Consider the following 16,519-nt stretch of genomic DNA (forward strand, 5'->3'; position numbering starts at 1 on the left):
GTATTCCTCTTTTTAGTCAGCTTTAGCATGGTTGTGTTCACTGTAGTTATCGTTATATATATATATATATTACCATAACTCTTCCACAATATGTTTCCGCAGGTTCCTGGCCAAGTGTGCGCAGCTTCCTGTTCCCCCAAGTAAACATGGAGACGTCATGCGCGTGTCCCATCAGTTCAAAGCTGAGAGGAGTAAAACCGAACACGGCAAGAAGACGCTCGAGTCTCTAGAGGTGATGAACGGGGCAAGATCGTCTTTGTTTTGTTCGTGACATTAACAAATTTGACATTAGGGCTGTGCGATATGGCAAAATAAAAAATACATATCATGATTTCATATCATTCGGTATCGATAATTATTTACTTTTTTTTTATAACCTTTATTCTCTCTTCACTTTATTAAGGCAAACAACAAATTATATTAGTTTTCACAGTCAAAAACAAAATAAAAATTTGTGTTTCCATAATATATGTGTGTGTACTGTGTATAATTATTTTTATATATAAAAACACACAATCATGTATATATTTAAGAAAATTTGGTTATATTTATATATAAAATATTTATATATAATATAAATTATATAAATGTATATACAGTATATAAATGCAAATATTTCTTAAATATATACATGAATGTGTGTGTATTTATACATAATAATTATACACAGTACACACACATATATTATGCAAACACAAACTTTTATTTTGGATGCGATTAATCGCGATTAATCTTTTGACAGCCCTATTATTTATTAAAATATATATTTTTTTTTAAAATAAGTGTAAGTTTTTCTACATCTTGAAACTTTTAGTTTTATAAATGAGGGTAATCTTTGAAGGATGAACAAATAATGTTTTGGTCATCACATTAAAAATAAGTAACATTTAAATATGATAATATTAGAGTTTTGACGTGCTGGATAAAGATGTGACGTACTGGAAAGCATTTCACTATTCCTGCCAAACTCCCACGGCTACAGTGAGTGTTACTACAGTAAGTCCACGGTGAATGTTGCTGATCTGTGGACTTAAAGCCTATAATGCCTAGTTCACACTACAGGATTTTAAGCCTGATTTGCTAATCGTCGAGCTCGCCGACAGGTCGGGTTGTTATCGCGTGCAAATCGCGGGGGATTAGCGGCCGATGAACGCTCGCCAATCTGTTAGTATGAAAGAGCCAACAACACATCAAAGACGCTCGCAGACGCGTCGCCGAGCCCAGACAAATATCTAGCATGCTAGATATCCGGAGCTGTCGCACGACTCAACCTCATGTGATGTCATGAGCTACAGCCAATCAGAGCAAGGCAAGGGTTGAGGTCACCGGGAAAACACGCGTTTTTTTTTTTTTCAGAGCAAATCGTTGCGCAAACAGTTTTCAGCACTAATTTCTGTCTGACGTCCATATTCAAACAAAGACTCGCGTGTTGTGTACTTGTGTTCTTCTTCGTGGGTAGTGGCAGCGTGCTGTATCGCGTCATTTCCGGTTCGTTTTATCGCAAGATTTTACGTGACAAATCGTGGTTTGTAGACAAGATATAATCGTTGGGTGACAGAGTTGTTGTCCACTCGTGTAGTGCGTGACCTCCTGTTGCGGATCAATCACGTTGTGTCGTGTGTGTGAACAGCTCAACAACTTGAACACTCCTGATTTCACAGAGAGCGAGTCATGTAGTGTGAACCGCACAGTTACGCCCGACGGTTTAACATCCTGTAGTGTGTGAGCTAGGCATAACTAGGTAATTCACGGCACAATGTGTCTCCTGGTTTCCACGTCAGCGCTGTTTAACTGTTTGAAAAAAATTCTATATTATGAATTTTTAAGGCCTTCTTGAGGTCAATTTGTAAAGAAAGACTACACGCCTGCACACATATATATTCAAACGCGCATATCTATAGACTAGGACACGTTTTTGAAGTTTGTGCTGCAGGGATAACTTTATTATTATTTTTTATTTTTCAACGCCTGCACCTTGAACCGGTTTCAAGAGTGTGTGTTCTCGAGCACCAAACACTGGTGTGTGTGAATGAACGGCCAGAACACATTAAAAGTAGTTTTCTGTGAGAACGGTGTCGTGTTAGCGGCCGCTAAGTTAATCACTAATGATCTTTACAGCGGAAGTGAATCAATCAGAACTAACTTTATCTGGACAGTAACTTTACTCTAGATCTGCTGTAAAGCTGAACACTGTTCCTGTAATCTCCTGTGATCTCTGTAAAGCTGCTGTGAAACTCTATATTGCTGAAGCGCTGTATAGATGAGGAGACATGACTTGATTAACCTTTGCTGGATCTGTGCAGGAGAACTTGCGCTCGGTGGTCAGCACTCTTGAGGAGATGGAGGTGAAGAGGGAGAGTTTGGAGGAGAAATGCAGGATAATGAGAAGCAAACTCGAGGATGAAGAGGAAAAAGCACAGGAGGTTCAAACACACTTCAGTGATGTGATGATGACACAGCCCAGCAAGCAATAGCCATCGTTTCACCGGCTAAACTAACTATAGTCCTATTCGGACGGGATTAGCTCTACAAGGGTGGATGGAGTGATGATATTTTACCACAGGACGTCTGTAATATTAATGGCCAATTCACACGGGATCAGAGATCTCAGTAAAACTAGAAGTGGGAGAATAACTCGATTTATACCATGGTCTGGGTGAATACTCGATTCTGATTGGCTGCAGGGTGTCCGTTAAAAAGTGATAGAGGACACCTAGTAAAGTAGTTCTGGTGAAACTGTCTGTTTACCATTCGAAATTAATAAATAAATGCGCTGCCGACAACAGCTGTGAGTAACCATAGCAACAGGCAGTCAAAGTATCCGTTAACTCTATCAAAACAAACATCTAACGTTAGTTAGATATTACATAGCCTACTAATACAACAATGAGCGACTCCGTTATTTCTTTTAACATTTATGGAGAATATGACAACTTTGACGACTGGGATGCTGCTGAAGAAAGAAAAAATGTAAATAAAACGGAGAAACGACACAAAGAGATAACACCGGGAGAATTGAATCAAATAGAAGATGAAAAAGATGAAATCAACACGAAAAAAAATACGAAATGGGCAGTAAATACACTCAGAGACTTTATTGTTCAAAAAGAAATGGACTCTAGCTGAGCGGACTATAAATATCTCCGGTTGCTAAATAAATCGTCAGGCAAGTTATTACTTGTAAAAACTAGATTTAGCCTAATTCAAATATAAACTAATGTTTTAAAAATGTTTTATTTGGCAAGTGACCATGGTGTAAGCGGGTTAATGCCAGACGAGGTGTCCATTGTCAGGTTTTAATGGACTTCGGCGGAGGCCGGTTCACACCTCGCTGTCGTCCATTAAAACCTGACAATGGACACCTCGTCGGGCATTAACCCGCTTACACACCGCCGTCACTCCTGTCGTCATGTGTGTGTGTTACGCCGCTTCCTGATATCACGTGCGCAAACACATATAACTTGTATAAAACAGTGATGTCCGGTCGAACAATGTATTAATTAACTTCAGATTGGATTGTGTTGGTAATAGGCACTAACGCTAAAGAAGTGTCGTGTCTCGATCTTCTCTCTGATCTGAATGGTGTGAGTGGGAAACACTGGAGTTTGTCCCAGCGTCTGAACGAACTGATGCTTTTTCAAGCGTCTCCATACTCGAGAAACCGCGGAAAACTACTTTTAAACAGGAAATGATGAAACAGTCTATTCGCACGGGATTAGTGTTTCCCGAGGTCATTTTACTGCAGGTAAAAGTCGCCGTAATCTTGACTGGCATTGTCCGTGATGATCACTGAGATGCTCATTCAGACGGGACTGAAGTCACTGAGAAGCTCTGGTGATCATTACTGTACCACCTCTCCATCTTACACTAGTGCCGTCCGGATAAGACTTATGTTAACTGTAGACTCGATATAGTCCGGCTGTGAGTAACCCACGTCTAGCTTAAATAACCTTTAATTTGGTTCGATTTTTGCCAAAATAACTAGCGAGATGTATGATATTCCATCATGTAAGCAAAGCAACCGTGATTACAAGGTTTCATTTCTTTGAGATGTTATCTAATTGATGACTAGTCTATTCTTGGGCTATGGTTAGACATTTTGGGATAAAATTTACATCTGTAAATAGACATCTATAAAATTTTCACTGTATTTTCACAAATTTTGCCTTGCTTTAGCCTAGACGTCATGGCTGTGTTTGGACGGCTATTAGACGTCTTTTAATCGCAGAATTGCTTGCTGGGAAGTGGCTTCACCTGAACAGGCCGTGATGCTTCGGTCTGTGGTTTGACCGTGGTGTTTGATCTGTTCCAGTTTCTCCAGCTGTCAGAACAAACGGTCCTGTGTGTCCCTGCTGTGTCGTCTCGCTCCGCCAGTGAGCCGGCTCTACAGGTACGTCACGCTTCACCTGAACAACAGTCCAGTTTACTTTCAATAAGTCATATCTCACCACAAAATCAATGACAAATTTGTTTTTGTTTTTGCATGATGGCATTATTTCTTTGGCAGGTTTCACGTTTCTGTAATGCAGAAAATATGCATTACATAAAGAATTTTATACATGTTAATATTTGCTTCCTTAATGCTGATTTAAATAAACATTGTATTAAAGAAATGTGAGACTATTAAAGAATAATGGAATTGACAAAAAAGGTTTATTGCTGTAATGATGATTTGTGGACATTTTCCATAAAATTAATATCACTAATATTTTGACGTTGCAATATTACTGTAATGCAAGAAATTATATATTGCATTACAGAAAATATTTAGTATTTACGTACTGCTTTAATGCTGATTTCAATAAAAAAAATATTGTGATACTGAGAATCATAAAAAAAATTAAATTGAAATTAAAAAGTAAAGTTGCATTGTTGTAATTTAATGATGATTTACAGGGAAAATGTGTTTATTTACCATGAAAATAATGTCATAATTCTGAAAATCTTAACGGTCCTTAATGCACAATGTAATTACATTTGACTTCGGGTGAATTGGGACATATTTGAACAACATTTCTCCCAAATATTTGACCAAAAGTTGTTTTGTTCGTTTGGTTGCGATCTGAGTGATATTAATATTGATTTCATCACTTTGGAATTCACATTTGGAGTTTACTTTGACTACAAGTAGTGTCTTGTAGTTCTGTTAATGATAAAACGGTACTGACTTGTTATCTTGGAGTCAGCTCACATTGTAACCACAGAAATGTGAGATGGAGGTCAGTGAGGCGAGGAAAAGAAGCGCTACGTGCGAGATTCAAGCGTAGCGTTCAAACACATCTCGCGTTTACATTGAAAAGCAATGGAAAAGTACGCAATGAAATGGAAAAACTGTGTAGACCAGCTCTTAATGCTTGATTTGTGGTTAATGAGTTAATGTTCTCAGGCCTGCGTGTGTGTGTGTTGTGGAAACATCAGTGTTTGTCATGATGGTGTGTGTGTGTGTGTGTATAGCGTGAGGTTTTGACACCTTCCTCGCCACATCTCCACGGAAACAACACCCTATAGTGTTGAACTCATGTTGAGAAACATGTCTTCTCCTTATATGGCTCAGTGACAGGGTTATACAGACAGACTTGATGCAATCTCTTCAGGAAAAGCAGTTTCAACACTAAACACTTATTAGAAGTGTTATGCAAGTGGTTTCAATGTGCGTTTGTTAATGGGACTAGCATCCAAAATAAAGGGGCCGTCGCTAGTGGACGAGCGGATCGCAAAATTCACGGTTCGGATCATTAACGGATCAGCAAAATAAATATATATATATTACAGGTGAAACTGGAAAAATTAGAATATGGTGCAAAAGTTCATTTATTTCAGTAATTCATTTAAAAGGTGAAACTAATATATTATATAGAATCATTACATGCAAAGTGAGATATTTCAAGCCTTTATTTGTTATAATTTTGATGATTATGGCTTACAGATTATGAACACCTTTTTACAATATTATCATTTTGAATTTGGGGTTTTCATAATCTGCCCATAGTCATCAACATACACACACACACACACACACACACACACACACACACACACCTTACACTGCCCCATCCCTAAACCTACCATCACACACACACACACACCTTACACTGCCCCTATCCCTAAACCTACCATCACACACACACACCACACACACACACACACACACTGCCCCTATCCCTAAACCTACCCATCTCACACACACACACACACACACACACACACACACACACACCTTACACTGTGCCTATCCCTAAACCTGCCCATCACACACACACACACTGCCCCTATCCCTAAACCTACCCATCACTCACACACATACACACACACACACACACACACACACACACACACACACACCTTACACTGTGCCCATCCCTAAACCTGCCCATCACAGGAAACATTCAGCATTTTTGTTTTTTAAGCTATTTGAATTATGAGGACTCATGAAATGTCCTTATAAACCACGTTTAAGTTGTAATACCAGTGTAATAACCATGTCATTATACACATTTGTGTCCTCATAAATCAGATGAACAACAACAACAACACACACACACACACATAAAAAGCAGTTTCAACACTAAACACTTTTCAGAATTGTTATGCAAGTGGTTCACAATGTGCGTTTGTTAACTACTTCTGTTGACTACGCCCAGGATCCAAAATGCAGGGGTCGTCGCAGCGTAATGAAGGTCCGGCGTGTGACGTGATCTGCTAAACCAGTGTGTTCATGTTCCTTCAGGAGCAGCTCATGAAGATGGTCCCCAATCCTCCGGCAGTGGTCCGCGCTCTTCAGACGGCGCCGGTCCTCGGGGACACGAGGGCTTTCCTGGAGCTCGCTAATAAACAGGTGGACTCAGCACAAGCTCATAGAGACAGAACCCTGGACTGACCATCACAGCGAGAGGCCGTTTCTCAAGCCTCACACACTCACACACTCACACACTCACACAAACAGCCGATCAACAAAACAACAGCGCTTTTATTTCAAAATGACAAATTTGCATAGAGGACTAGACACTGAAGTTACATTCATCTCAAGCATTAATGCAACGACATCAACACACACGCTGGAATTCAGGAGATTTAGCTTTCTCTGCTCTATCAGATCATATACGGCATAGTCTTTAGTTTGATTCAAAGTTTTAGTTTTAAATGTGTGTTTATCTGTTCTGCCAATAATCTGGGTGACTTGGAAAAGTAGTTTCTACTGCATGGACAGTTTAAATTAAGCCTTCAGTCAAAGCAAGCAAGTCCAGAGGGAAAGCCTAGTCTGTAGAAATGCAAAGTGCTGCAATAATACATCACACGATTAAAAATAAAATAATAATAACTCAGAATTGGTGTCCGAAATGCTTTCATGTCCATCGAATGGTTATACAATGGTCTCAGTCCGTCTCTTGTGCAGAGGTTTATACCGGATGTGATCTGAGGTACACCGGGTTTAGTCCTGTTGTCAATTGTTGTATCGTTTGCCGACTCCAGAGCACAGGAGATCTGGGGTGTGTTTCCCGTACAGCGACGTAACTCGCGGCTTCACTATCACAATATCCATCGCTGAAGAAATCCACTAGCGAGTCTCGACTGTTTCCTGAAACCGCAGATTGGTCGTTCAGCCGCACTGCTTAATGGTGTCTCACAGGTGTGGAGTAATAACTGTTAATGAATCTGACAGAGATATAATTAATGATCGATGTTTGGATATAAATCACACACACAGCATCTGAGGAATATTTCAAATTTTTCTCAGTTATTTTGCTTTATTTCCAGATTCACTCATAGACTCGTTCTTACACACTCTTCAAAACTACACTTTAAATCTCTCGACAAACTAAACGATGTAAATGACGTGTGTGTCTTCTAAATATAAGATATAGATTGCACTGAATGCCAGCTTGATTATTCTGCTCAAGATCAGGATTTATTGAGTCCACATGTTATAAAAACCAGAAACTGCTTCTGACCGCAGGTGGAGATCTGTCACTCACACACACACACCTCTGCGACGCTGTCTGCCAATGTTCGTTATAACGATGCTTTCGGGAAACACGACTCGTTGAACTGCTAAAAACGACGGAACTCGTGACCAGATGCTTTCGGGAAACACACCCCTGGTTGGTTGTCCAATTCTTGTGGCAGATCGGCCTCTTCAAGCTCCACTAAAACTGAGAGTCTCTCCTCCGTAAAGACTTCCTCCGTAAAGACTCGGATAATTCCTCGTTGAAGACTCGCTCGATCGTGGAGAGAAGTGACGCACGAACGGTGCGCCCGAGTCCACGAGCCGCGAACACGTACATGATGGGATTGAGCGCACTTTTTATGTACACTAGAAACAGCGCGATGTAAGCGCCTTTAATCGCGCCTTCTTTGACCTCCTTCCAGTCCGGCCGATCGTGCGCAAGAGCCCTTAGAAAGCGGCACGTAAAGTAAGGCACCCAGCAAGTGAGAAAGAGGAGCATTGTGAGGAAGAGGACCCGGTAGAGACGAGCCAAACGCTGGGATGTGTAGTTTGGTCCCGATGACGAGGTTGGCGAAGACACTGCGCCTTCGGCCTTCTTTGCGCAAAAAACCACCGCAATATTGCAAGACAAGAAGATCACAAGTGGTAGCAAGAATCCTGCTACGGTTTCCACAACTATTAAAGCTTTTCCTACTTCCAATTCACTTTCAATGCATGCCTTACGGTTCTCCCAGAGAATGATTTTAGCCGTGCTAATGTAAGGTGACGCGAATGCCGCGGCTAACACCCAAATGGCAGCGCAGGCTAACGGCACGGCCCAACGAGGCCGTTTCAACCGCGCCCAAACTGGTCTAAGCAGACACAAGCAGCGCTCCACCGCGACGGCGCACAGCAAGAACGCGCTCGCGTACAATCCAAGGCAGCGCAAGTAAATAACCAGCTTACACAAGGGCTCCCCTAATGTCCAAGAGAAGTGGTTCGCTAAGTATCCCAGCATTAGTGGCGTACGTAGCAGCAGCACCAAGTCCGCAAGCGCCAGGTTCACGACGTAAATCCGAAAGCTGTCGGCGCTTTGAGTCTCGCGGCTTGATCCTTTATTCCGGCACCAGACTCGAACCCCCAACGCCCAGACCACCAGACCGTTCAGAGAGACGCCCACGATGAAGATCATCACGGTCACGATCATCTGCAGGACGCGCATGCCATCGCTGGGGTAGACGGTGGTTTCGTTGGAGAACGAGGTGGCGTTCATCGGCGCATCGGTAGACATTGATTCTCTGTGAAAACACAATAACATATTGTAAGCATTGCACTCTTAAAAATAAAGGTTACAAAATGGGTTTTTACTGACGATGCAATTGACCTATGGCTAAGCCACGCCCCCAAACGCAATGAACCAATCACAGTGCGCATAGCTAACCCAATACACTCGGATATTCTCTGCTTCCATGTCCATTGAAATGCTTTGCAGTTAGTCAGTTTTCATTCGTTTTTATGTTTTTTCTTGTCATTTAAAGTGTAAAATAGTCAAACGGTGTCATGAGTACATCAACTCCGCCACTAGTGTCCCGAGCGGCCGAGCGACGACCCTTTCCCAAGCCACATCACAGCCGAGATCAGTGTGTGCTCTGGGTTAAGTTATACCACAACACCAACTACACCTGGATAAATTAGACAAGGATGTCTACATCTGTTCTGAGGAAAGTCAACAACGCATTTGAACTAGGGATGTCCAGATCCGATCACATGATCGGAAATCGATCACGTGGTTTCAGACTCGATCGGAATCGGACGTTACCTCCCGATCAGGACTCGGATATATATGTAATGTATATATATTCTCATTATTTTTTAACACATCTATAGTTATGCGGTGGCACAGAGTTAGACCCTTTTGACTCCACACAGAAACAGCAACGAGTGCGGCATGACATCACTTTGTTGACATCACCAAAAGTGAAGAATTATGTTGTTTATTACTTGATTGTTCAAGCTACCTCACAGAAGTGCTCTGTTTGTTAACAGAGTTGTTGAATGTTAAAATAAGGTGAATTAAATAAAAAATAAGGAACATCCTGGATCTGTTTTTTCGCTCTTCTTTATTCTTTTTTTATGTACGTATTATAGAAGTATCGGATCGGGACTCGGTATCGGTAGATACTCAAAATCAAATGACTCGGACTCGGGGGCAAAAAAACCTGATCGGGACATCCCTAATTTGAACGTTATCTTTAACATCTCTAACGTAACGTAACGTTAGCCTAACATTAGAAAACGGTAACGTTAGCTTCTAGCTGCGTTGATCATGTCACTTAGCTTCATTAAAGGATAATTCCGGTATTTAACACCTTGAGTCTATATTGTAGTTTGTTTTGGATGAACAAGAGTGGTGGACAACATTTTTTTGACAATGGTTCCTCTCTCGAGTTTTTGACTATAATAGAATTGGCCATGGACCCATTTAACATTGGAGTCAATGGGCATGTCCGAAAATGTCATTAAAACAGCCAATAATGTTCGTTTACAAAACTGTTAAACTCACAGAGTGATTAGTGGTACACATATTTAATGTGATCATGAACCATTAATTACATATTGAAGCACAACATTTTAGATAACTTTCTACCAACACAACTGGGGAACTTTGTTTTTTTAACGGTTCTTTTTGGAACCATAAATACCAGCAAGGAAACTTTATTTTTAAGGATGTGTGTTCAATGGTGATAAAAATGAAGCAAGTGCAGTTTCCTCTTCTCTTCTGAAAAGTATTATGAAATTAGTTCTCAGTGTAAAGAAGTATTTAATGTTTTATTTAATGCTAACAACTATTAGAATTAGTTTGAAATTCAAGTCAGATTAAAATCTGACCAATACACAGGTGACACTGGAAACATTAATATGGTGCAAAAGTTCATTTATTTCAGTAAATCAACTTAAAAGGTTAAACTAATATATTATATAGACTCATTACATGCAAAGTGAGATATTTTGATGATTATGGCTTATAGCTTATGAAAACCCCAAAAGGTTTTCATAATCTGTAAGCCATAATCATCAACATTATAACAAATAAAGGCTTGAAATATCTCACTTTGCATGTAATGAGTCTATATAATATATTAGTTTCACCTTTTAAGTTGAATTACTGAAATAAATGAACTTTTGCACCATATTCTAATTTTTCCAGTTTCACCAGTATATATTATTTTATGTAACTGACCTGGAGAAGTTATGACTGGTTGTATGAACAGCCTAGACTGGTCTTGCAAGTTTGTCATCAAATTTTTTTTTCTTCAAGACTGGTCATAACTTTTTAAAGTCAGTTACACACTGTAAAACATTATTTACATGATTTGCTATCACATTTTTTTAATTTTCTCAAATCAACTTAGATAATTTATGTGGTTCAGATAACATAATATTTTGAGTTTCTGTTGATTAAACCAATCTCCCTCATTGTAACAACTCAATTTTTTTATTTTAATTAACTTAAAGTTTTAAGGCAACCAGGTTACGGTACTTAAGTTTTTTAAGTTAAACCAACAATTTTTTACAGTGCATAAAAAGGTAGATTTTGAATCCTAAATCACTGTAAAAATACATATTTTCATGATTTATCACAATTTGTCTTTTTTTTAGATAATTAATGTGTTCAGATAACAATATTTTGAGATTCTGTTGATCATTCAATCTCATTTGTACTAACTCAAATGTTTAAGTTCAATGAACTCTATCTTAAAGCAACCAGTTACTTACTTACTTTTTTAAGTTAAAGCAACAATTTCTTCATTTATCAAATAAACACGAGACGTCCAGAGTTTCAGGCATTGCTACAGAATAGTACTAGATTGTTATTAAGCTTTCTGAGTATTGCAGTTGAGCGTGTGCGTGAGTGTTTCTGTTCCAGAACCGCACAGACGCGCCGTGTGGAGATGTGAGGCCGCGCGGACCCGTGGCGGCTCGGCTGGAAGTCGTCGGGTCATGATGCTGTACGTGTTCCTGCGAACGGCGAGCTGAGGAATGTGAACTTTTACACGCAGAGCCGTTCACAACCTGTTTACACACATCCATAACGCATTCCTGGTATGTGAACACACCTTCAGCAGCGCCGCTCATCTAGAACGTGCTCGTTACACACACCGCTTTTTAATCAGAGTCTTAATCTCTCTGAGAAACACAAGATTTTATTTTATGGAAATGCGTTTTATAGCGTTTAATTAGAAGTGTTAGTTATAGAAGCGTAAGTCTTACCTTCTGTGGAGGCTGTGGTTGGACTTGCATGGATTGACTCAGAGGTCTGAGAGCACGAGTGTGTGTGTGTGTGTGTGTGTGTGATGAGAAACTGAGAGAGGAGTGTTTCCTATGCTCGGACCTATCAGAGGGAAGACAACAGAGGAGGGTTTATTAGGCTCCATTACAACATTAATGAACACGCTGTCACCATTATTACACCATAGAACTAAATATAGTCTTCTTAGTGCTTCATTCATGTGTCAGATTTGTTTATTGCTTATTATTAGCTTATTAAAAACTTATTATTTGAGTGAAGAGGTGAAATCTATACAAACACAATGATTTGGAGAGAAAACGAGACCTGTAAAACTAACCTTTTTTTATATTTTATGAAGAAAATGTGTTTGCCAATGTAAAATATTAAAGTGTGATTTCATCAGTGTATCATTGAGATAATATTTTGAAAGTTTATATGTTTAGTTAATATGTTACTCATTTTGTTCTGTTTTTGTCATTTTTTATTTGTATTTTATTTTGGTGGCAGCATTTCAAAACTCAGCTAGTTGTATTTTTCAATACTTCAGTCTATTTTTGTATTATGTAAAAATAAATGAAGTGATAAATAAAAAAAATTATAATAAAAGGATACATTTAATACTTCTCATCTATACTTTTATGCTGTGTTTAGCGGGATATTCAGTTTTTTTTACCTATTTACTGCAAAAATGCACCATTAGCATGCATATGAAATATAAAAACGTTATGAAAAAACACTAATGATGATCAAAATTAAATTTTGAGGTACAGAATTCTGCCATCTGCTGGTTAGAGAAGATTCTGCAGAACAGAGTTTTAGAAAGAAAGTGTAATTACCATATCTGTCCAGCAGGGGCACATAGAGACCCATTCATTTTAACTTCTCTTATAACAGCTTTTGTGATGTATATATATTTAAACATTATAAAATGCGTTCAATGAAATCAGTATTTTTGTCAAAGTTAGAGTTTTTTGTTGTTGTTTGAGGTCTTTTGAAGTGTCTTGTTATTGCAATAACGCCATAGATTTGCAGTAATGCCACATAAGTTGCCATTAAAAGAAAATACTTGATTGTAATTGCATATTATTTATTGTAATAATCCAAAAATGTGTTTACTACAGTTGAGCAAGTGGATCGGGAAATCCGAGCTGGTGTGAGTGATTGGAGGCGGGGCTCATTTACATATTCATAGAACTGCGTATACTAAATGTGGAAAGGGGGTCAAGTTACATTCAACATAGTTAAAGGCATAATTTTTTTCACAGGAAAAAACAATCAAATATGATTATCATGAGTTTTAAGTGATAAAACGACTGCCTGCAGGAGGACTTTATAATAACCCGAGATTATCTTGAGCACAAACAAACACTGGTATAAAGTTATTGATGTTTAGGCCTAATACTTATAAATCTGAACAAACCCATAACCCTAATATGAGCAACAGTGACAGTAATTCAAAAAACTATACATTCTCAGTTATTATCATATGCAAATCATGCTTTACCTGAGACTGGTCCAGTGGAGGCTGCTCGATCACTGAGAGACGCTGGAAGCTCGATGTATTGAAACTTCCGCATGAATAAACCATGAGATCTGAGTCAGCGATTTCCAGACGTGTTGGTTTCACTGATACTATCAACTTTCTGTGGCTTTTTAGTCTTTCTCACTTTCTGAGTTGTTCTCTCATCGACTGTTTGTATTTCCAACTATGTGAATACACACATGTTCTCTCATTGACTGTTTGTACTTCCAACTATGTGAATACACACACATATATTAGGGCTGTCAAAAGATTAATCGTGATTAATCGCATCCAAAATAAAAGTTTGTGTTTACATAATATATGTGTGTGTACTGTGTATTATTTATATATATAAAAACACACACAATCATTTATATTTATATATAATATAAATGCAAATATTTCTTAAATATATATATGAATGTGTGTGTATTTATACATAATAATTATACACAGTACACACACATATATTATGTAAACACAAACTTTTATTTTGGATGCAATTAATTACGATTAATCTTTAGACAGCCCTAATATATATATATATATATATATACTGCTCAAATAAATAAAGGGAACACTTTAAACAACACAATGTAACTCCAAGTCAATCACACTTCTGTGAAATCAAACTGTCCACTTCGGAAGCAACACTGATAGACGATCAATGTCACATGCTGTTGTGCAACTGGAATAGACCACAGGAGGAGATTAGAGGAAATTAGCAAGACGCCCCAGTAAAGGAGTGCTGGTGACCACAGACCGCTTCTCAGTGCTTCTGGCTGATGGTGTGGTCACTGTTGAACGCTGGCGGTGCGGTCACTCCCTTAAAAAGTAATTCATTGCATTACTTAGTTACTTTTTTAGAAAAGTAATGCGTTACCTTACTTTTGCGTTACTTTTTTTCCCCACCTGGGCTGGGCTTGTTTTTTTATAACACAAAAGTTATAATTTTGGGCAAACATAAAGACCCTTTCACACCAAACGTGAAATAATAATCCTCAGACTGAAGGACATGTGTACAGTAGAGGAGAGCAAACCTTTCTATCTATCTACAGTCACTTCTGCTTATTAAACTGCATCATCGAAGGTCAGAAGCAAGTACATTAGTCAATAATGTGACCATTTAAATGCATAAAAATGTATGTTTTATTTAACATATTTAGTTATTTGGAGTTTTGCATAGTATTCTGATTCTGCATTTCACTGATTTTATTTATTTTGAGGAATATTTAATATTTTTGTGTGCAATGAGTGTGTAAATGCTCACATTTAGTCTAGAACTACAATAAACACCATGTTCACACACACACACACACACACAACATGAGGACAGGAGAGCTGTCAGTCAATAAATGGGAAAACAAAGTAACTTGCGTTACATATTTGAAAAAATAACTCAGATATTTTGTCGTAAATTTTAAAAGTAATGCGTTACTTTACTAGTTACTTGAAAAAGTAATCTGATTACATAACTCAAGTTACTTGTAATGCATTTCCCCAACACTGGCGCCCTGGGCTCTTCACAGATGAAAGCAGGTTCACACTGAGCACACGTGACCGAGTCTGGAGACGCCGCGGAGAGCGTTCTGCTGCCTGCAACATCCTCCAGCATGACCGGTGTGGCGGTGGGTCAGTAATGGTGTGGGGTGTACCGAGATGAGATCCTCAGACCAGCAAATCTCCGAATGCTCCACATGAAACTTTGGTCTTCCGACCTTTTACCACCGTGTCGATTTATCTCTCTCTCTCTCTCTCTCTCTCTCTCTCTCTCTCTCTACTGGACATTTGCTCACAGATGTGTTGTGCTTTGTGCTTCTTTAAACCATTCATTCCAAACCTCTTTGACTTTCTTTCTTGGTGTATCACACGCTTCTGCGCTGTGGCATAAATTCAGTGTGTTACAGCCTCCCGTTGGATTAGTCCAAGACATTCAAAGGATGCTGGTGAATTTTTTTTGGTCGGGACAGCATTGGGTTCGATCAGCTGTCCTCTTTTTGCCAGTGCAAGAAGGAGGGCAAGGCCTTGTGGATATTAAATCTAGACTCATGGCCTTTCGTCTGAATGCTGCTCAGAGACTATTGTATAATAGCGATATTGTCTGGTCCAACACTGCTGTTGCCCTCCTGAGGAAAGCAGGCAACATGGGACTTGACAAACACCTGTTTTTATTGAACCTGAATGAAAAAACCTTGAAAGACTTGACGACCTTCTACAGATCTATGATGGAAGCCTGGAAAGTGTTTTTTGTCTCAAGACCTGCTGGAGTACATGCAGGCTTGTGGCTGATGGAAGAGCCTTTGTTCCAGAACCCCTTTTTACCTTCCAGACACTTGTGTTCTGACAATTTGTCATCGCGGCTGATAGCTGCTGGATGTGTAAAACTTGGACACATTTTAAGCATCAGTTTGGATACCCTGGGTGAGAGAACTGGGATAAAATCTGTTCGTTTTTTAAAACAAATTACTGATGAAGTGTTTGGAGAGTTGAATTATGATCAAAGACTTTTTATCAAGAAATCTAATCATATTGAAGAATGGATGGTCGGGTGTGATTATGCTTTTCCATCCTTGACGGTAGCTGCTGGCATAAGGGATTGGCCTGAGGAAGAAAATCTTTTACTGTCCTTCAAAACCCCTCAGTTGGACAGTTTTGAGTCTGCCGGAAAAAAAGCTCTGTATGCACATCATCTTACTGGAGTAAAGTCATCGAAATGGATCGATTTTTTTGTTCTGTAAATGAATCATCTTTAGGTGAAGATTTGTCTCCTCAATTGTTTATT

The 16,519-nt window shown here is 39.0% G+C and overlaps 2 protein-coding genes across 6 annotated transcripts in view; one reads left to right on the plus strand and one right to left on the minus strand.

Moving 5' to 3' along the window:
- The window catches only part of cenpq (centromere protein Q), a 14,299-nt gene extending 7,347 nt beyond the window's left edge, over nt 1-6,952 (plus strand). For all 4 annotated transcript variants that reach the window (XM_079617080.1, XM_079617082.1, XM_079617081.1 and 1 more), the window contains 4 exons: nt 103-232; nt 2,304-2,423; nt 4,313-4,390; nt 6,728-6,952. In XM_079617080.1, coding sequence (XP_079473206.1) covers nt 103-232; nt 2,304-2,423; nt 4,313-4,390; nt 6,728-6,877 — 478 coding nt within the window. In that variant the 3' untranslated portion in view covers nt 6,878-6,952. The remainder of the gene's footprint in view (nt 1-102; nt 233-2,303; nt 2,424-4,312; nt 4,391-6,727) is intronic.
- On the minus strand, nt 6,950-13,858 carry LOC307000997 (C3a anaphylatoxin chemotactic receptor). Of its 2 annotated transcripts, XM_079617078.1 has the most exons (3): nt 13,720-13,858; nt 12,197-12,317; nt 6,950-9,222 (listed from the first exon to the last, which is right to left on the minus strand). In XM_079617078.1, the coding sequence occupies exon 3, from the start codon at nt 9,213-9,215 to the stop codon at nt 8,145-8,147; it is 1,071 nt and encodes a 356-aa protein (XP_079473204.1). In that variant the 5' UTR covers nt 9,216-9,222; nt 12,197-12,317; nt 13,720-13,858; the 3' UTR covers nt 6,950-8,144. The 2 variants fall into 2 exon arrangements, with proteins under 2 accessions (XP_079473204.1, XP_079473205.1); XM_079617079.1 differs by lacking the exons at nt 12,197-12,317; nt 13,720-13,858 and adding an exon at nt 11,706-12,032.
- Between the last annotated feature and the right edge of the window lie 2,661 nt (nt 13,859-16,519).

Source organism: Phoxinus phoxinus (assembly GCF_949152265.1).
Source record: "Phoxinus phoxinus genome assembly, chromosome: 6".
Lineage (NCBI taxonomy): Eukaryota > Metazoa > Chordata > Actinopteri > Cypriniformes > Leuciscidae > Phoxinus > Phoxinus phoxinus.

Excerpts from the sequence above, each read along its gene's own strand:
- LOC307000997 (XM_079617078.1), bottom strand. The coding sequence starts at position 9,215 with ATGTCTACCGATGCGCCGATGAACGCCACCTCGTTCTCCAACGAAACC.